Source organism: Zophobas morio, unplaced genomic scaffold, assembly GCF_036711695.1.
Source record: "Zophobas morio isolate AGI-343-1 ecotype UQ-CSIRO unplaced genomic scaffold, CSIRO_AGI_Zmor_V1 ptg000011l, whole genome shotgun sequence".
Taxonomy (NCBI): Eukaryota; Metazoa; Arthropoda; class Insecta; order Coleoptera; family Tenebrionidae; genus Zophobas; species Zophobas morio.
In genome coordinates, this window is record NW_026972116.1 from 18,298,212 (window position 1) to 18,318,009 (window position 19,798).

At 32.6% G+C, this 19,798-nt stretch overlaps 4 protein-coding genes across 5 annotated transcripts; 3 read left to right on the forward strand and 1 right to left on the reverse strand.

The window, feature by feature from the left end:
- Positions 1 to 1,811, forward strand: LOC135127097 (alpha-amylase-like). The gene is made up of 5 exons (XM_064053423.1): positions 1 to 210; positions 261 to 412; positions 461 to 665; positions 717 to 921; positions 981 to 1,811. Exons 1-5 carry the CDS (start codon positions 37 to 39, stop codon positions 1,727 to 1,729), a joined length of 1,485 nt encoding a protein of 494 aa, XP_063909493.1. The 5' UTR covers positions 1 to 36; the 3' UTR covers positions 1,730 to 1,811.
- Positions 1,812 to 2,060: 249 nt separating this feature from the next.
- Positions 2,061 to 3,873, forward strand: LOC135126542 (alpha-amylase-like). The gene is made up of 4 exons (XM_064052573.1): positions 2,061 to 2,266; positions 2,313 to 2,458; positions 2,506 to 2,710; positions 2,760 to 3,873. Exons 1-4 carry the CDS (start codon positions 2,099 to 2,101, stop codon positions 3,699 to 3,701), a joined length of 1,461 nt encoding a protein of 486 aa, XP_063908643.1. The 5' UTR covers positions 2,061 to 2,098; the 3' UTR covers positions 3,702 to 3,873.
- A 548-nt stretch (positions 3,874 to 4,421) lies between these two features.
- LOC135127356 (alpha-amylase-like) lies at positions 4,422 to 5,867 on the reverse strand. Its single transcript, XM_064053803.1, has 4 exons — positions 5,847 to 5,867; positions 5,367 to 5,512; positions 4,958 to 5,316; positions 4,422 to 4,810 (listed from the first exon to the last, which is right to left on the reverse strand). Exons 1-4 carry the CDS (start codon positions 5,865 to 5,867, stop codon positions 4,422 to 4,424), a joined length of 915 nt encoding a protein of 304 aa, XP_063909873.1.
- Positions 5,868 to 11,975: 6,108 nt separating this feature from the next.
- On the forward strand, positions 11,976 to 19,727 carry LOC135127098 (alpha-amylase-like). Of its 2 annotated transcripts, XM_064053425.1 has the most exons (6): positions 11,976 to 12,224; positions 12,272 to 12,417; positions 12,477 to 12,681; positions 18,654 to 18,858; positions 18,904 to 19,206; positions 19,255 to 19,727. In XM_064053425.1, the coding sequence occupies exons 1-6, from the start codon at positions 12,054 to 12,056 to the stop codon at positions 19,671 to 19,673; spliced, it is 1,449 nt and encodes a 482-aa protein (XP_063909495.1). In that variant the 5' UTR covers positions 11,976 to 12,053; the 3' UTR covers positions 19,674 to 19,727. The 2 variants fall into 2 exon arrangements, with proteins under 2 accessions (XP_063909495.1, XP_063909494.1); XM_064053424.1 differs by having other exon boundaries at positions 18,654 to 19,206.
- Positions 19,728 to 19,798: the final 71 nt, after the last annotated feature.

Below are 19,798 nucleotides of genomic sequence, written 5' to 3' on the forward strand. Positions count from 1 at the left end.
CTGGCGGAACTGTAGTCGGCAGTATTTGTCATCACCATGCGTTCGTGTATAATTCTCCTCACTTTATGCTTTTGTGGCGTTTTTGCCCAAAAGGACCCCCACTTCGCCGATGGCAGGAATTCGATAGTCCACTTGTTCGAATGGAAATGGAACGACATTGCCGACGAATGCGAAAGGTTTTTAGCACCAAAAGGCTTTGGTGGAGTCCAAGTAAGCATTTTTTTTTTTTGTAATTTTGAAACTAATATTTTGGTGTCAAGATTTCGCCACCCAATGAAAATCTTGTGGTCGCCGACAGCGGCAGACCTTGGTGGGAACGATATCAACCCGTAAGTTACGTCATTAATACCAGATCGGGTGACGAGAGTGCCTTTGCTGATATGACGCAGAGATGTAATGCTGTTGGTGTTCGGTAATTTTCACCAACATCTTTTTTTTTTGGTTAATGAAAAAATTTTAGCATTTACGTGGATGCCGTCATCAATCACATGACAGGCATGAGCGGGACTGGAACTGCTGGTAACTCGGCGGACCGTACTGGCAAAAATTACCCAGGAGTACCTTACGGAAGTGGAGATTTCAACAGTGACTGCGAAGTGAACAACTACCAAGATGCTAACAATGTCAGAAACTGTGCACTTGTGGGTCTGGCTGACTTAAATCAGGTAAGTATCATGGACACCACCATGTCATAAATACTACGATTTGAATTGAAGGGTACTGATTACGTCAGAGGAGAACTCATTGGATACATGAACCATATGATCGACTTGGGGGTCGCTGGTTTTCGAGTAGACGCTGCAAAACACATGTGGCCTGGTGATTTAGGAACAATCTTTTCTAGTCTTCAGAATTTGAATACGGGTCACGGTTTTCCAGATGGTGCCCGCCCTTTCATCTACCAAGAAGTTATAGATCTTGGTACAAATCTCTCTCTTAGATAATTTCAGTTTTCTCATATTGTCTTATTTTATACACAGGTGGTGAAGCTATAAGCAAACACGAATACACTGACATTGGTTGCGTGCTGGAATTCCAATTTGGCGTCAGTTTGGGCAATGCTTTCCAAGGCGGCAACCAACTGGCAAACTTGGCAAACTGGGGCCCCGATTGGAACCTTCTCGACGGTCTAGACGCAGTAGTGTTTGTTGACAACCACGACAATCAGAGAACCGGAGGAAGCCAAATTCTTACCTACAAAAACCCCAGACCCTACAAAATGGCGATCGCGTTTATGTTGGCTCACCCTTATGGTACCACGAGAATCATGTCCAGTTTTGCTTTTGATAACAATGATCAAGGACCTCCGCAAGACGGTAACGGAAATTTGGTTTCTCCCAGTATCAACGATGACGGTACTTGTGGAAATGGTTACGTTTGCGAACATCGATGGCGCCAGATTTTCGATATGGTTGGGTTTAGGAATGCTGTTGCTGGTACCGATATTGCGAACTGGTGGTCTGATGGTAACCAGCAGATAGCGTTCAGCAGAGGAGATAAAGGTTTTGTGGCCTTCACACTTGGAGGCGATATTAACCAGCACCTCAATACGGGTCTTCCTGGGGGAACCTACTGTGATGTTATTTCTGGTGTACTTGATGGTGGGGCGTGCACTGGTAAAACTGTCACTGTAGGCAGTGATGGATATGCTGATATATCTCTTGGAGCTAGTGAAGATGATGGAGTTTTGGCCATTCATGTTAACGCTAAGTTGATGAGTAAATTGTAGTTTTTAAGAATAAAGAAAAATTACCAAAGATTGTTCTCAAGATATAGATTAAAAATACAAAAATAAATTTGGTGAAAAATTTTATGCTTGTTTATTTTTACCACGTAGAACAATAAGTAAGATACTAATAAACGGAAAAACGTAAAAAATGGAACAAGTGTTTTGCTTTTACTTTAACGATAAGTTTGTTGCTACAGAAACCATGTATTTATTTACCCAACTATACACCACGTAGGTATTATTTTTTCAACTAGATTGTGTAATCGGGCGATAGAATCACTGAAGCACCTCTTATGTTCCGAGTATTATAAATACGCTCAGTTCACGCAAATCATTCCAACTTTCAAAACTTACACAAACCCTGTGAACATGAAGTTGGTACTTCTACTTCTCCATCTTTCTTTGGCTTTTGCCCAGAAAGATCCCAATTTTGCAAGTGGTAGATCTACAATCGTCCACTTGTTTGAGTGGAAATGGAACGATATTGCCGACGAATGTGAACGATTCTTGCAATATCAAGGATACGGTGGTGTTCAGGTACGACTTTAAATTAAGATACTTTTGGTTTAAGAGAGTTTCTTAGGTTTCTCCGGCAAGTGAAAATCTGGTTATTCCCGACCGTCCATGGTGGGAAAGATACCAACCAGTAAGTTACATAGTCAACACCAGATCGGGAGACGAAGCCGCCTTTCTTGATATGACGAGAAGATGTAACGCTGTTGGTGTTAGGTAAAATTTTAAAAAAGTCCAAATGTTTTTTGAGTCCAAATTTTTAGAATTTACGTTGATGTCGTCCTGAACCACATGACCGAAAGAAACGGAGTTGGAACCGCTGGTAGTAGCGCTGATCGTGACGGTAGGAACTACCCAGCGGTACCATACACCACTGACAACTTTCATGGTGAATGTAACATCGACAACTGGCAAGATGCTGCTATGGTCAGAGACTGCGAACTCAATCACCTCGTTGATTTAGCTCAGGTAGATCAATCATCTACGATTCCTGTTACCAATAGTTTAAAAATTTAAGGATCAAGATTCTGTTAGAAGCAAACTTATAGACTACTTGAACCACTTGGTGGACTTGGGTGTGGCTGGTTACAGAGTCGATGCTGCCAAACTCATGTACCCCGACGACTTGGGTGTCATTTTCTCAAGTGTCAAAAACTTAAACACTGATCATGGTTTTCCTGACGGCGCTAGACCTTTCGTTTACCAAGAAGTGATCGATTTTAATGACGATGCTGTCAAAAAGTACGAATACATTGGCATTGGTAATGTGCTGGAATTTTTGGCTGGTGTCAATTTGGGCAATGCGTTCCAAGGGGGTAATCAATTAGCAAGTTTGCAAAATTGGGGTACCGACTGGGGGCTTCTGGAGAGTTCCGACGCTGTAGTCTTCATCGACAACCACGATAATCAAAGAACTGGAGGAAGCCAGATTCTCACCTATAAAAATCCTAAACCCTACAAAATGGCGATAGCTTTTCTTCAGGCGCACCCATATGGTACGACACGTGTAATGTCGAGTTACTACTTCGATAACAATGATCAAGGGCCTCCGCAAGACGGTAATGGTAATTTGATTTCTCCTACTATAAATGATGATAATACTTGCGGAAATGGTTACGCGTGCGAACATAGATGGCGAGAAATTTACGCCATGGTAGGGTTTAGGAACACCGCTGAGGGTACTGGTATCGAGAACTGGTGGTCTAATGGTGCCCAACAAATTGCATTTAGTAGAGGAAATAGGGGATATGTCGCTTTTACAATTGACGGAGATCTTAACCAACATCTTAACACCGGACTTCCGGCTGGGACGTACTGTGATGTCATTTCTGGAGATCTTATAAATGGAGCGTGTACTGGAAAAAGTATTACGGTGGGAGATGATGGCTATGCGGATATTTATATCGGTATAGAAGAAATGGACGGAGTTGTGGCTTATCATGTTAATGCTAAATTGTGAAATGGTTCGGTTTTTTTACTGAAACCTATATACTAAAGAAAAATCAAGTGTTGATTACTTGATGTTATCTACAATATATATATTATAAAAATGCAGTTAACTATTTTGTTTTGTCATGTCTTATCTTGTTGTCAGTGTGTTTTGATGATAATAATAAAATACAGTTGATGCATTTTGGATGTAATTGTCGGTTCAGCATACATGTGGACGACCTCATAACCTTATTTCTACCGATATTACAAATTTTCGGAAGAAAAAGCAAATACGACAAAATCTTGATAACCGTTATGATTAAACTTGTCTCTAGGTAAAGTTCACTAGATTTGCAGAGCGTGTGTTTCCATATACATATAGTTTTGTTAAATTAATGATATTTTTGCGACTCTTTGACATTAATGATTCATCAAAATATAAATGCATAGATTAAGTTATCATAGTTATCTAAAATTTGTTAACAATACTTGTGAAGTACTTAATACATGGAGATCTAATTTTGAACAAAACATTTATTTTTCAATAAGACTTTTAAAAGGGGTTATCTTATTATTGTTTTTATGAACAACGACAAATTATCTCATTACGTGCCGCTAATTTTGTTGTAGTTTTTACAGTTTTGCTTCGAGGTGAAGCGCTAAAACCCCATCTTCGTCGTTAGCCCCTATCATCTACTTCTACCCTTTTTCCAGTACCTTCTCGTTCAAAAAGACTTCCACTAATACATCACAATATGTCCCCCCTAATCAGATTTTCGCTTGAATCTCCCCCATTTGTAAAAGCTACAAACCCTTTATTTCGTCGACTAAACGCTATTTTCTGATTTCCATCTGACCACCAATTCTCTACATCTGTTCCAGCTACTACGCTTCTGAATTTTATCATATTATAAACCTGACGCCATCTATATTCGCAAACATAACCATTGCCACAACAACCATCTTCATTAATCTTTGGTGAAATTAAATTTCTATTTTCGTCCTGAGGTAGACCTTGCTCGTAAGTATCAAAAGCAAAACTCGATATCATACGGGGTGGACCATATGGATGACTAAACATAAAAGCGAGTGCCATTCTATAAGGTTTAGGTTTCTTGTATGTCAAAATTTGGCTACCTCATCGTCACCATTGAGTAGGTTCCAGTTAGGCCCCCAATTTTCTAGGTTGCTGAGTTTGGTAACACCTTGGAAAGCGTTGCCTAGGTTGAGACCATAGAGAAATTCTAAGACAGAAGTGAGGAAATCACTAAGTTGAGATAGTACCTAGATCTGACACTTCTTGGTAGATGAAGGGTCTAGAACCTTCTGGAAACCCATGGTCGGTATTCAGGTCGGTATATTGGTTTGAGTTTCTCGTATGTAATCTACGGTCCAAAGTTTGAAAAATAGAACTGTCTGTGAAGGAGTTGGTACTTACTTGATCGAGATCTAGACTACCAGCGACTTCACAGTTTCCCACGATCGTAGCCTTTTGAACATTGTCTAGCTCACAAAGTGTATGAAAATCTGACGATTCGTATGGTACTCCAGGGTACCACTTATCTTCATAGTCTGCTACATTTGCCGCAGTTCCGTTACCACTCATCAGAGTCATGTGGTTCCGAGCTATATCTGGGTAAATGCTACTTTTCAATTTAGTACTAAAAATAGTCAAAAGTACTGGAATATTCACCGAACTCCTACAACATTGCATCGTTTGATCATATCAGCTAACTCTTCCTCATTTCCTGATCTACTTTCGAGAATGTAACTCACAATTTGATATCTTTCAAACCAAGATCTTCCGGGAATAATTAAGTTTTCAGTTGGAGGCGAAACCTGAACCTTTTTAGTGACGGTTTTTTGTCAAAATTTTTGGTGTAATTACCTGGACACCTTTAGGTTCTAAAAATCTTTCACATTCTCCTGTCTATAAAATCTGGATTTTTTTGGGCAAAAGTGGTTGTCAAAAAGGAGAAGATTAATATTGTTTGATGATAATGTGTCCTCGATTTTTAAAGCGCTATTTAAACGATTTTTAAGTAGCAACTTTTCAAGTTAATTGCATTTGAAGTATATAGAGTACTAAAGTTTTATTTTAAAAGTTGCTTACAGTGGTACTTCAGTGATTTATTATAAAAAATCGGACAAATCATTTCGGTTCTAAGTATACAGCAGCTAAACGGTTAGTCATTTTGGTGTTCTATAAGTGGGTGACAAGCAATACTTAAAATGACACGAGAGATTGTTCTAGAAAATCAGAGGACCCACTTTAAACTTATTATATTAATCACTGTTGCTGCCTGACTTTGTCACTCACTTTTTATTTTTTTTTTCAATATTAGCCGCTGTTAAATTTCAAATTTGGAATGTGTTTATTACTGTGCGGCGGAAGTTTATTATGCACTTTAACGCAAGGTGATCATTATTTGCGCCTACGCTTTCATATGTATCCACTTGTCACGCTTGTGTGAAAAAAATAACTGTTGTTATTGTAAAATGCTGTTCATTCATAAGACTTAATGGCCTGAAGTGTGTCATGATCACGGCCATTTCTACATTTTCGCTTAAGTAAATTTTACCGAAATGGCTTTTTGTGATTTATTTGTAGTACTAGCACTAGCATTTAGAAAATTGTGTAAATTCGTGCGCTATGAAATTTATTACTGGCTCATTGTCAGAGATCGGAGGTCAAACGTGAACTCCTGTAAAAATGTTTTTGTGTAAAGCAGAAATGTGGGGGAATGTTGTGTTTTGTCGGAACTGATTGGTCGAAATAAATGTGCAGGAAATAAACTGCAGGAATCTGCAGAATAATTTACGACCGCATAAAATGTGGCAGCATTTTCATTTCACAACTTTTGTTCCTTAAATGGAGTAGAGCAAAATTATTGTTTCCTCAATATGGTAAATCGGTCTTTACAAAATTCACCTCCAGTGATAATTTGTCTCTAGATTACATTAGTTCCTGCTCCTGTTTCAACTCCTGATTTCGTAACGAATATCAGCGTTAGTTAAGCGTTTGGTGTCGGGGCACAAAATTTGTTTAATGTGTTGTCGAATTTATAGACAAACACCATAATAATTAGCAATAATGTTTTTGCAAAATTTTTAAGATTAAAACTACGTTCAGTTTCACATGTTACAAAATCGGCATTACTAATTAATAACATTGAAATATTGCTAGAAGTGAAGAAAATTATATGCTTCCTTTTTAAAAAATCTTAATAACAACAAAAAACATCACTTTAATAAGGATGTATTTATATGAACAATAATTAGGCAAGTTAAAACGTAAAATTTATCTGCGAGGTCATTGTCTTTCTGTCTATCTTTTGCATCCATCTTACAATTTTTTACAATTTTGAATTAATTATTTTTAAAATCGGTACGATTGCCTTTGTCTATAGTTTAACGTACATTTTACAGGAATTCTAGAATGAGGTATTTTATCTTGAATGATCTGTCAAATTAAAATTAGTACCTTATTGTTCCCGCAACGTCAAAATTTTCAATAATAATTGGTCGACTTATTTCAAAACCCAACTTGTTATTTTGTGGTACATTTTGAAACGTATGGGAGGTTATTGAAATTTTCGGAGTCGTGGGGATAATAACATGCTCTTCACAGATATTGAAATATGGTTATAGCAATGTAAGCATATAACATAAATAAATAATTTTAATGAATCGTGGTATTTGTGTATATTGAGAATTTTATAGTTTAAGACTAGAGGTTAAGGTTATCATTATTACAGTATGTGGAAGCACAAGTAATATCGCAACGCTTGAGTATTCTCCACGAAAGATTTATTTAATAATTTTTTTAGGACGACGTCATACACCTTCTAAGAGAGGCTGCATAAATAAATTTTAATTAATGTGTTGTAATTCCTAACTCAGTGTCATCCTAACAAATTATGGATAAATAAAATAGCACTTAATTTAGTTTTTTTTTTTTTTTTATAGATCATCCTATATATTTTTATATATTCTCATTAACCTCTTCATAGACTTTATGGTCATATTTAATTTTTGAAAATCCGATGCGACGTTGCCACGTTGTCGCAATTTTCTTGAATTGACAAAAATTGAAATTAGGGTATTTTTAAGATTTGTGTTGCAATATTTTATGGAGAAATAAACAAAAGAACAATAATATACAGGGTGTTTATAAAAAAGTTCTAAAATGTTTACAATTTATAAATAATGATATTTCAGTTTTTTTTAAACCTTGAATAATGCAAATACTAATAACAAAAAAGAAATGGAATAAAAAACACAATAAGACGAAGTAACAAAATACTTTATTTATCTCTCTACAAAATATTCTGACACAGATTTTTAAAATAACCTCATTGCAATTTTTTTGTGAACCATTTTTTGTACAATTTAAAAATCGAAAATTCGAAAAATTTAAAAAACGAAAATGAAAAATCGAAAAATCGAAGCTTCAAAAAATCAAAAAATTCAAAATTTAAAAAATCTAAAAATGAATAGATATATCGAAAAATCGAAAAATTCATAAACATAAAATTTCCCAAAATTGAAATCGACAACATGAAAAATCGAGCAATTGAATAAGCCAAAAGTCGAAAAAAATTAAAATTGAAAAACCAGGGGGTCGAGAAATCGAAAATTCGAAAATTTGAATAATCGTAATACATGAAAAAATTTAAAATCGGGAAATCGTCAAAAAATCGTAATATGGAAAAATGGAAAAATGGAAAATTTAAAAATTGAAAAACCGAAATGTCGAGAAATCGAAAATTTGAAAATTGGAAAAATTGGAATACACATTAAAAAATTTAAAATCGGGAAATCGAAACATCAAACAAGGCAAAATCGAAAAATGGAAAAATGCGAATTTTAAAAAATCGAAAACCTCTAAAATCAAAAAAACTAGAAATCGGAAAATATTATAATCTAATCAGTATTTCAAAAAATGAAAAACTGAAGAATCGAAAAAGCGAAAAATCGATTTTGAAACTGAAATGCCGAAAAACTGGAAAATCAAGAAATTGAAACAATGCTAAATCGAAATATCAAAAGATCCAGATTTAAAATCGGGTAATTGCCAAAAAATAATAAAACCGTAAATGGAAAATCGAAGTATACATTAAAAAATTTTAAATCGGGAAATCGAAACATCCAAAAATCGTAAAATCGATAAACGCAAAAATGGACAATTTAAAAAGTCGAAATACACTTTAAAAAATTTAAAATCGGTAAATCGAAAAATGGAGAAATGGAGAATTTTAAAAACCGAAAAATTATAAAATCAAAAAACTAGTAATCGAGAAATCGAATAATCTAAAATTTAAAAAATCGAAAAACTGAAGAATTGAAAAACTGAAAAATCGATTTTTGAAGTGAAATGTCGAAAAACTGGAAAATCAAAAAATTGAAATAAAGCGAAATCGAAATATCAGAAGATCCAGATGTCGAGATATCGAAAATTCGAAAATTCGAAAAATCGAAACACACATTAAAAAATTTAAAATGGGGAAATCGTCAAAAAATCGTCAAACCGAAAAATGGAAGAATGAAAAATTTAAAAAATCAAGGAATTTCAAAAATCAAAAAACCGAAAAAACGAAAACTCGAAAAATGTTTAAAATTGAAAGACCAAGCTGTGGAGAAAATTTAAAAATCGAAAAACTATAAAATCAAATAACTAAAAAATCAAAAAACTATTAATCTCGAAATCGAATAAAAATCTAAAATTTAAAAAATCGAAAAACTAAAAATTTGATTTTGGAACTGAAATACCGAAAAACTGGAAAAAAAATTGAAACAATGAGAAATCGAAATCGAGAAGTCGAGAAGTCTAGAGGTCGAAAAATCAAGAAATTGATGAATTGAAAAATCGAAAAACTGAAAAATCGATAAACTGAAAACCGAAAATATAAAAATCTAAAAGTCAAAAATCCTAAAAATCGAAAAAGTGAAAAAGCGAGAACTGGAAAAGAGAAGATGAAACATCGAGAAATCGGAACAAAAAAAAAATGAAAAATCTAAAATTTCAAAATTCGAAAAATCGAAAAATTGAAAATCGGAGAACTGAAAATTCGAAGAAACTAGAAATAGAAGTATCTAAAATTGAAAAAATAAAAAAATTAAAATACCGAAAAATTTAAAAAACACAAATTTAAAAAATCAAAAAATATAAAATTCGAGAAATCTAAAATTAAAAAAAAATCACAAAACCTTGAAAAATCGAAAAATAATTCAAAAAAAAAAAAATCGAAAAATCAAAAAAGTGAAAAATCTAAAATTTAAACAATTGAGGAATTGAGAAATCGAAAAATCGAGAAATAAAATTATCCAAAATTTAAAAAATCGAAAAATTAAAATAGTGAAGCATTTAAAAAAAGTTGAAAATCAAAGAATTGAAACAAGGCGAAATTGAAACATCAAAAGATCCAGATGTCGAGAAATTTAAAATTTAAATACGTTAAAAATTAAAAAATCGAAAAATTGAAAAATCAAAAAACGTAAAACTGAGAACCCGAAACATCGAGAAATCAAAATATCAAAAAAATGATAAACCTAATATTGAAACAAACGAAAAATTGAAAAATCGAGGAACTGAGAAATCGAAAAATCGAGAAATCAAATGATCCAAAATTCAAAAAATTTAAAAATTAAAATACTGAAACATTAAAAAAAAGCTGAAAATCTAAAAATTAAAAAATTGAAGAGTCGAAAAATTTAAAATTTAAAAAATCGCAAAATTATGAAATATCTAAAAAATAATAGTTCAAATAATCGAAAAACTGAAAAATTGAAATGATAAAAAATTCTCAAAACTAAAACATCGAAAACGAGAAATTGAAAAGTTATGAAGCCGAAAAATTCAAAAATCAAGAAATAAAAACCTGGAGAATCCAAAAATTGAAAAATCGAAAATTTATATATATATATAACTATATTTGGTTATGTAATTTCAAAGTTAAATTGTAAAATGTGGATATACAATTTTTTGATTTTTTTTTTGAAATACATATCTTGAAACCTAAAGTAAAAACTCGATGCGGATTTACAAATCGCAAGTGGAGAAGCATGTTATTTTATGAAATTCATCATTTAATATTGTAAAATTTGGAGATTACGTCATTATTATTAGGGATGATCAGGCAAATTTTGATGAGCGTTTTATTATCTACATGATGTTCCTGATATGTATAAGTATAGAATTTTATAACAATCGGACGGACAGACCGAGGCAGACAGACGGAAACGAAGTCCTATATTTTCGTACTCTAGAGGCCATGAAACGTCAAGAAAATATGAAAGTAGCCAATCGCCCGATTGACTACATTACAATACTTCCTTAGCTTACTTTGGGAAAGTAAAAATATATAGGCGTTCTATTTGAAAAAACTGAGTTGTGTATATTTAAAAATAATTTTAGTGTAATAATTAAATAACCCCTTTGTATGCAGGGTGTATAAAATTAAGAGTAGGAAACAAGTAGAGAAGGATGTCAAAATAATTATGGGGTTCATTATAGTTTAAAAAGTTCGTTATTTTAAAATATCTATTTAAATAAAAATAACGTCAATTTTACATTATTTATGAATATTTTATTTTTAATCACGCAGAATAATTAACGCTTTTGTTTGTTGCCAGAAAAAATGTGAGTGTTGGACATTTCAAACAACGTGGAATATAACGAGCATCAGAATTGAATTATTATTTATGAATTAATTTACCTCAATTAATTTGGTAAAAATGTTCCCCGTACCCTTTCATACACTGAAACTGCGTTTATTATAAAATTTAATTTAGTGTTTATGAGGGCGCACAAAGTATATATTAATATTTCATTACAAAATATATTCATGTACGAGAACAAAACAGTGACGCACAAAGAGAATAATTTCTCCCTCAGATATTTCATTATCATTACCAAAAATCGATTTATTTGCCTTTGTATTTTGAAATTTACATGTTTCAGTGTATCTCTCAGGTACATGATATTGCCAGAACAAAAGAGGAACTTTTTCGCTGTATTTTCAAAACACGCGAAAATTGAGAATTTCAGCCTGAATTAATGCAGGCAATGTTCAATGAATTAGCAGATAATGAAATTGTATGAAACAATACACTGCAAAAACCGGCTTTTATCATCCCACGCTACGTCGTTCATTTTTTTTTTTTTGTGAGAATATTCTAAAAATATGCCAGCGATAAAAAACCTTTTAAGTAAAGGCGAATACGGTTCATAACCTGGGGTTACATCTCTGGAAATAAATACAAGTACTCGTCTCAATAAACCAATCAGAAGTTATCTGTCGTCGACCAGTTCAAAGAAAGAGATAAAACCAAAACACAGTTTGTGTTCAGTTCATTCGATAGTGTGAATGTCAAGATCATGCTGCTTCTACTAACAATTTTCTGCTTACCCCTTTTGACCCACTCCTACAAAGATCCTCATTTTCGGGGCGACAGGAACACGATAGTGCATTTATTTGAGTGGAAATGGGACGACATTGCCAGCGAATGCGAAAATTTTCTCCAACATAAAGGTTACGCGGGAGTTCAGGTAATAAATACGAAATTTTTTCCTCCATTCCCTGTTTTCGTTGCAAGGTATCGCCTCCGAACGAAAATTTAATAATTGAGGGCAGGCCTTGGTGGGAACGATACCAGCCTGTGAGCTACTTATTGATTACAAGATCGGGTAACGAAAGTTCTTTTAAAAATATGGCCAAACGATGTAATGCCGTCGGTGTCAGGTATTTCGAGGGGGTTATTATTTATTAATGTTACTAATGCTAACGTGAACGAATCGTAGGATATACGTCGATGCCGTTATCAATCACATGTCTGCTGAAAATGGCATTGGTACAGCCGGAAGCGTAGCAAATGCCACGTATAAATATTTCCCAGGTGTGCCGTATGGACCGAATGATTTTAACGAGCCTTGCGAGATTACGAACTACGACGACAACGTAAACGCCAGGAACTGCGAATTGGTGGGACTGAAGGACCTGGATCAAGTAAGGATAGTTGATATTAGTTTTTAAATCGCCAAAAAATGATAATTCTATGTTCAACGGAAACAAAAGATGATTTTTCTATAAATTTGTGAATCTTGAGTTTGCCGTGAGTCTAAAGCTCTTGAAATTTTGTTAGCACTGGCTCAAACAATATATATATTATTATTATTTCAAAATATCTAACTATTAGAAAATTCTATCTATTTTAGAATATACAAAGAATTTAACACATTTTTGTTGACGATGGTTACAAAAGAAACTATCTACTATATTATTCTATTCCTGAAAAAATTTCTATTTGCTATGTGTACTTTGTTTAATTCTTCGTCTTTCAATATGATTAAAAACATTTAATACATAATGTAAAATAAAGACATAATTAATTAAATTACGCTGTTGTTTTCAGCGTAACAACAGCTTTAAGCATTTTTCTAAATCTAAATCTATACAAATTGTAGAAACAGTCTATTAAACATTCAGTTAACAAAAAACAAGATAAAACGACGTCGAAATTGGAATTTACAATTAATTTTAATTCTTTTGTCGAGCAAAAGGACCACAGCTTATAATGAAACTAAAAAAATGAGAATGAAAGAATCAAGTGGGTTTTTGTTGCAATTCAAAGACGGAAAGTCGATTAAGAATGAAATGCGGTGAAAAATACATTATTTTTTTAGTGGGAAACGTTTGAAAATTAAAGCACGATTTTATTTACAAAGCCAAAAGAAAATAATGATAATTTTGCGCCTTTTGTTGGTTTATTTCAAAACAAACAGGCTGCAGAACGAAAGCTGGAGATATAAAAGATGAAAGATTTCTGATTTTAAGTCCTGAAGTAAACGGAAAATTCGATGATCCAAGTTTCGTATGTATCGATTTAAAACTGGGGACGAAACATAATTCATAAATCATAAATAAAAATGGGTAAAATGCTGTACATTTAAAGTGAGATTTATTTTTCACCACTAATTTCAAATAAAGTTTGCTTTTTGAATTAATACATATATTCTTCCATATTTAAGCAAGTAGTTAATAAATGCATTGCTTTTTTTTCTGGATTAAAAAAAATATCACTAGCTCTTTCCACTAGTTAAGTATTTATGGACAAAATTGCAATACTGTAGCTTAAACACCTATAATAATACCCCTCAACAGAACAATATTTTAGAATTTGTTTTCATTAAATATGGCTTCAGTACAGTTAGAGTGCCTTAGAATCATGTTTTTTAAACCTAAAACCATCTTTATCAAGATTTTTATCTTTTATCTGAATTTGAATTTAAACATAATATGATCATTTATTATTAAAATTTTAGTTCTGAATATTTTGTGTTCTTTCCATCTAGATGTTTACAGTTTGTTTCATTTTCAAAAATTTTGACTATTTTTTACTTCCCGAGGGTAAGCCGAATTGCCACTTTCATATTTTCTCATGACCTCTATAGTACAAAAAAGTGGTCTCCCGTTTTCGTCTATCTGTTTGTCTGCTTGTCTGTCTGTCTGTTCTCTGGTGTCTGTATCCATTTTTATTAGACAAATGATCTTCGAACCTACTGGACCGATTGTTGTCTAATTTTGTACGTATATTAGGAATATTTTATTATATATAATTTCTGCTTTAGTTGGCCATGACATTTACGTCAGCCGTTTCAGTTGCGCTGCTGACGTACGCATCATGGCCAACTAGAGCACAAATTAAAAAAAATCACACTGTAAAATAGCTAAAAAACTGGGCTTGTTTGATTACGATTCAGAGGCCAGTTTTTGTACTTAAGGATCTGGACTATTTGAATGCGAAAAAAAAAGAAAATTGTTTGTAATTCTTAATACATATTTTATTTTTGAAAGAGCTTTTACAGTTGTTCTAGATAAAACACCGCAGCTTTATATTATGAGAATGAATAGATAATATCGAAATTCACCAACTCAACGCCACAATTCACAAGCCTGAATTCGAGAAAAGTTATTAAAAATTCTTTACGTCAATTTGGCGTTCACTTATAAAAACAAAATATCGATTTATATAGGTAGATCAAAAAACGTGAAAATTTAACCACTGTTGTCAGATTCATCCTAAACATTTTCAAGTTTTTTGTAATGTTATAAAATAAAAAAATCGCTAGGTAAAGACAAGTTTCAGATATTCAACACAAAATAGTGAACTAAAATATGGTGAAATTTCGAAAAAAAAATTAATTCTGCAGTTGCACAAAAGGATTTTTAAATTTTTTTTCGCGCCATAAATGGTCCTAAACCACGTGTCACAGCATTGATGCGCCATTTTTTTAACACCCTGTATATGGCGTCTGCAAACGCGTTTTTTTAATTGCAACGTACACGTTTTAACAGATCTTAATACCTCATTAAATCAGGATTATAAATATAAATATTAAACACTTACCTGTTTGTTGTAACTATAAATAATATACGAAAGTCATGATCATGAATTTCTGACGATTTGTCTTGATTTCCAGCAATTTGAAATTTTGAATTGAAAATGTAAAGATCAACGACAAACTTTCAAAAATCCATGGCTGACTTTGTTCATGTTTTTTATTTTTCTGCAGATAAGATTAAATGTTTTCAGCATAAATTTTGAAGAACTACAATATTTTTTTCATGTCTGTTGAAAAATACACAAACATTTGTCATGAAAATTGGGTCGGGGTTAAAGGGCCTACTCGATGGCCAGCTCGCAGCCTAGATTTAACACCCTTAGATTAATTTTTGGCTAAAAGCCATGACGTTTACCGTCGATTGAAATAAAAAGTAGTGATTTTCCGTGAATTGTGGGAAAATTAGAGAAATAATTTTTGAATTAATCAATACAATTAACTGGGTCAGTCATTAATTTTTTAAACTACTCGTATCAACAATTTCAAAAAATATACAGTGTGAATTAGACCGAAAAAATGTTGCAGAATAAAATTGTATGGCCATAGTACCATAGTTTATTTTTAAAATTTCGATGCACGTTAATTTAAAAAATTTTTTAGTAATAACATTATTTTACAGATTTGTGTTGGTTATAGCATCAATTAAATAAAATAACACTTGTAATTTATGACTGAGCAGTAAGAAAACGCAATAACTATCAACTTTAAAGATAGAAAATACTTAACAAAGAAAAAAAAACGAAGAGCACAAAGAACAAAATAAGGTGCAGTAATAAAATACAGAGTGTTTTAATAATTCAAAAAAACTTGAAATATCGAAACACTCTGTATATTAAAACCCAATTTTAGTAATACTAGAATAAGGGTCTATTTATTTCTCCACAAATTATTTTCTTGCGATTTTATTTGTGGACCTTTCAAAGAAATTGGGCAACATCGTATCAGAAATCGAAAAATAACGTACGGTTATAAAACCTAAGTAGAAGTTATTTGAAATTTCTTTATTTTCGTTTTTTCAATTTTAGATTTTCCCGTTTCTCGAATAGTTTGCAATTTTCCTAGTTTTCATTTTAAATGTTTGTTTTTACAATTTTTTTACTTTTTCAATTTTGCGATTTCAAAAAAACATTTTCAATTATAATTAGATTTTTCAATTTTTCGACCTTTAATTTTTCGAGTCTTAATTTTTCAGTTTTTTTGGTTTTCGCTTTTTTCTTTTTTCCAATTTTTCGATTAATTTTTTTCGAATTTAAGGTTTCTCAACTTTTAGTGTCAGTTTTCGTTTCTTCAGTTCTTACGAATCAAAAGTTTGAAAAACTGGGAAATTGTAAGACAAAAAGTGTAAATGAAAACATTGAAAAATCTGAAATTGGAACTCAAAAACTTGAAAAATCGAAATATTAAAGATTGCGAAACTTAAAAAACGAAATATTGAAAATTAAAGAAATCAGAAAATCGGATAATCGAGAAATCCAAAATTCCAAAACTGAAAAACTATCCCCGCCCACCCACCCTCTCTTTTCTTAGAAGGTATGTCATTTGTCAAAATCAGTTTTATCTTAGCAGAAACTAGCCCCGTCCACCCACCCTGTCTTTTCTTGGAGGGTATTTCATCTGGCAAAATCAGTCTTATCTTAGCAGCTACTAACCCCGCCCACCCACCCCCTCTTTTTTGTCTCCCGGTAATATTAAATGTTATCAGAATAAATTTTCGAGAACTACAATATTTCTTTGCTGTCTGTTGAAAAATACAGTCACATTTATCAGGAAAATTAGGTCGGGATTAGAGCCTATTCGATGGCCAGCTTGCAGCCCAAATTTAATACCCTTAGATTTATTTGAAAAAAATAAGACAAAATAAAATTGCACGGTTCTCTCAGTAGCATATATTAAAAGTATTTTGGAATATACAGAGTGTTTTGTTTTAGAGGCATAGCAAACAACATAGTTTTATGAATAAGATATATATCGAGTGACTACTAATGTTTTTTTGTCAGGGTGGCTGGCAACATATTTAAAATTTTATGATAGCATACCTGAAAATTTTCAATTTTATTAATAATATAGTAAAGGTATATTTTGTCTCTCCAAAAATTATTTTATTGCGATTTTATTTGTGAACCCTTCCACTGATAAAAAAATTCAAGGAAATTGAATTAAGTTGACAATATCGTATCTGAAAATTGGAAATCAAGAATCGAAAGATTAAAGATTGAGAAACCAAAAAATCGAAAAAATGTAAAATCGAAAAAACGAAATATTTTAATCGAAACATTGAAAATTAAAGAAATCGGTAGATCGGATATTCGAGAAATCCAAATATTGCAAAACTGAAAAATTTTAAAAAAGGAAAATCGGGGAATTGAAAAATCAAAGTTTAAAAATTTGAAAAATTGTGATATAAATGGAGAAATGAATATTAGAAAAAAGGGAAAATGAAAAATTGAGAAACTGAGAATTTGTAAATTAAGAACTTGAAAAAACTGAAAAATTTAGAAGTTGAGAATTTATAGATTATTAAAAAAAAATTATAAAAGCGAAAAATCGAAAAATTGAAAAAATAAAGACGAAAAAACGAAAAATTGGATATCAAAAAATTGTAAAATGTGTATTTCATTTGAAAAATTTCAGCTTTATGTTATGTTGTTAAAACTTATTAATGTTTTCAATGAAGTAATTAACTGGAGGGCATGAGTAAATCAATTTTTGCTCTGTAATTATAAAATTCACGTTGGTACCTTGTCAATATTTCCAAAAATTTGGTTTCTCAGATTTTAAGACCAACTGTAAAGTTTTCTTGTACAAAGTTTATTTTTAATTATTAAACGACATTTTGAAATAACGTCATCAAATTCTTGTAACAAAAAACTTGTGTTCATGATAATAACTTTAAAGCGTGCGCAGAATTTTAAAATAATTGGTTTTGTTTTCTAGTGAAATTATAATATTTTAGTATAAAATTTGGAATTTTTATCTAGAAACCTACAAGCAGTAAGTTGAAAATAAGGATGTGTTGATATATCACCTGGTATACTATTTTTCACATTTTAAACAGGATATAAAGTTTGACGAAAGATATAGTGCGTTTACGATTTTGAATCATAAACATTTTACAGCGGATTAATAAATATTTACATTAGTTAACTGTTTATTAACCATGCAATTCATTAAAACATATCAGAACTGCGAAGTTAATTCTTCAACTTTGAAGTTAAAATTTTCAAAAATATGGTTCAGGGATTTTCTTAACCATTTTTTTAGTTCTTCAGAGCCTTCTTAACAATGTAGCATTGAGTTTGTAGTCATTTTTGGATCACCCTGTATATTTCATTCTGGATCAAAAGGTTATTTTGTATGCATCCAGAAGTGTTCAGTTTTGGAATTTAACATTCATGAATTTTACAATTCATGATCATTGGTTTCAAATTTGGGATTCAGTCTTTGATATATGTATTATTTTAAAATTCAGATGAAAATTATATGACCGGAAAAAAATTTAAGCTCCCTTATTCCCCTGGAAACAATATTTAAATTTCAGCAAACCATTCCGCAGCATTCTATGCATATTAATTCCAGGGAAAACAATACGTGCGAGACAAAATCGTCGAATTCATGAACCACCTGATAGATCTAGGTGTGGCAGGCTTCCGAATGGACGCAGCTAGACACATTTGGCCGCCCAACCTCAAAGAAATTTATTCCCGCCTGAAAAATTTGAACACTCAGTACGGTTTCCCTGAAAGCGCTCGACCTTTCATTTATCAAGAGGTATCCAACATGGGTAAGATTTCCAATCGCGTTATCCGCTTTCTAATTTCGAATTCAGACAGAGATTATGCAAACCTTGGGACTTTAGTGGAATTCAAATATGGCAGGTCCTTAAGCAACGTATTCCGCGGAAATGACAAACTGAAGTGGTTGGTTAATTGGGGCCCTGGGTGGGGGTTACTTGATGGTCTGGATGCTGTTGCCTTCATTGACAATCATGACACACAACGTGAGCAGAATGGACAGAGCTTGACTTACAAGAGTGCCAAGCAGTACAAGATGGCGATCGCTTTCATGCTGGCGCATCCTTACGGGACCACAAGGATAATGTCGAGCTATGCTTTCACGGACTCTAACAAGGGTTAGTTGCAGCGGCCCAAAAATGAACGAATTAACGGGAAGATTTCAGGTCCTCCGGCTGATAACAAAGGCAATATAATTTCCCCAGGTTTCAATTCCGACGACACGTGCACAAATGGATGGATTTGTGAGCACAGGTGGAGGGAAATTTATGACATGGTGGAATTTAGGAACGTTGTTGCCGGAACTTCTATCGAAAACTGGTGGTCCAACGACGATCAACAAATAGCTTTTTGTAGAGGCAATAAGGGTTTTATAGTTTTCACTAATTGGGGTGATGTTGAACGGGATCTGCAGACGTGTCTTCCACCAGGGATTTATTGTGACGTTATATCTGGGAAGTTGGTGGGTGGAAATTGCACTGGAAAATCTGTTACGGTAAAAAGAGACGGCAAGGCTTTTATTAAATTGGGAGCTTTGGAGTTTAATGGGATGCTAGCTATTCACGCTAAATCCAAAGCACGATAACGCTGTGTATACGAGCTTGTAGGATTAATTTTTTTAAATAAACGGTTTATTCCATCGGTGTTGTTTCGTTTATTTTACAAAATTAGTGGAAATTTGGAACAAATATACCGAAGAAGTGTAAATCT

Coding starts and splice junctions, on each gene's coding strand:
- LOC135127097 (XM_064053423.1), top strand. CDS start 37: ATGCGTTCGTGTATAATTCTCCTCACTTTATGCTTTTGTGGCGTTTTT. Junction 211..260: donor AAGGCTTTGGTGGAGTCCAA/GTAAGCATTTTT, acceptor TTTGGTGTCAAG/ATTTCGCCACCCAATGAAAA. Junction 922..980: donor CCAAGAAGTTATAGATCTTG/GTACAAATCTCT, acceptor TTTTATACACAG/GTGGTGAAGCTATAAGCAAA.
- LOC135126542 (XM_064052573.1), top strand. CDS start 2,099: ATGAAGTTGGTACTTCTACTTCTCCATCTTTCTTTGGCTTTTGCCCAG. Junction 2,267..2,312: donor AAGGATACGGTGGTGTTCAG/GTACGACTTTAA, acceptor AGAGTTTCTTAG/GTTTCTCCGGCAAGTGAAAA. Junction 2,459..2,505: donor TGTAACGCTGTTGGTGTTAG/GTAAAATTTTAA, acceptor CCAAATTTTTAG/AATTTACGTTGATGTCGTCC.
- LOC135127356 (XM_064053803.1), bottom strand. CDS start 5,867: ATGACTAACCGTTTAGCTGCT. Junction 5,513..5,846: donor TGACTAACCGTTTAGCTGCT/GTATACTTAGAA, acceptor AAAAAGGTTCAG/GTTTCGCCTCCAACTGAAAA. Junction 5,317..5,366: donor TGCAATGTTGTAGGAGTTCG/GTGAATATTCCA, acceptor ATTGAAAAGTAG/CATTTACCCAGATATAGCTC.
- LOC135127098 (XM_064053424.1), top strand. CDS start 12,054: ATGCTGCTTCTACTAACAATTTTCTGCTTACCCCTTTTGACCCACTCC. Junction 12,225..12,271: donor AAGGTTACGCGGGAGTTCAG/GTAATAAATACG, acceptor TTTCGTTGCAAG/GTATCGCCTCCGAACGAAAA. Junction 19,207..19,254: donor TTTCACGGACTCTAACAAGG/GTTAGTTGCAGC, acceptor GGAAGATTTCAG/GTCCTCCGGCTGATAACAAA.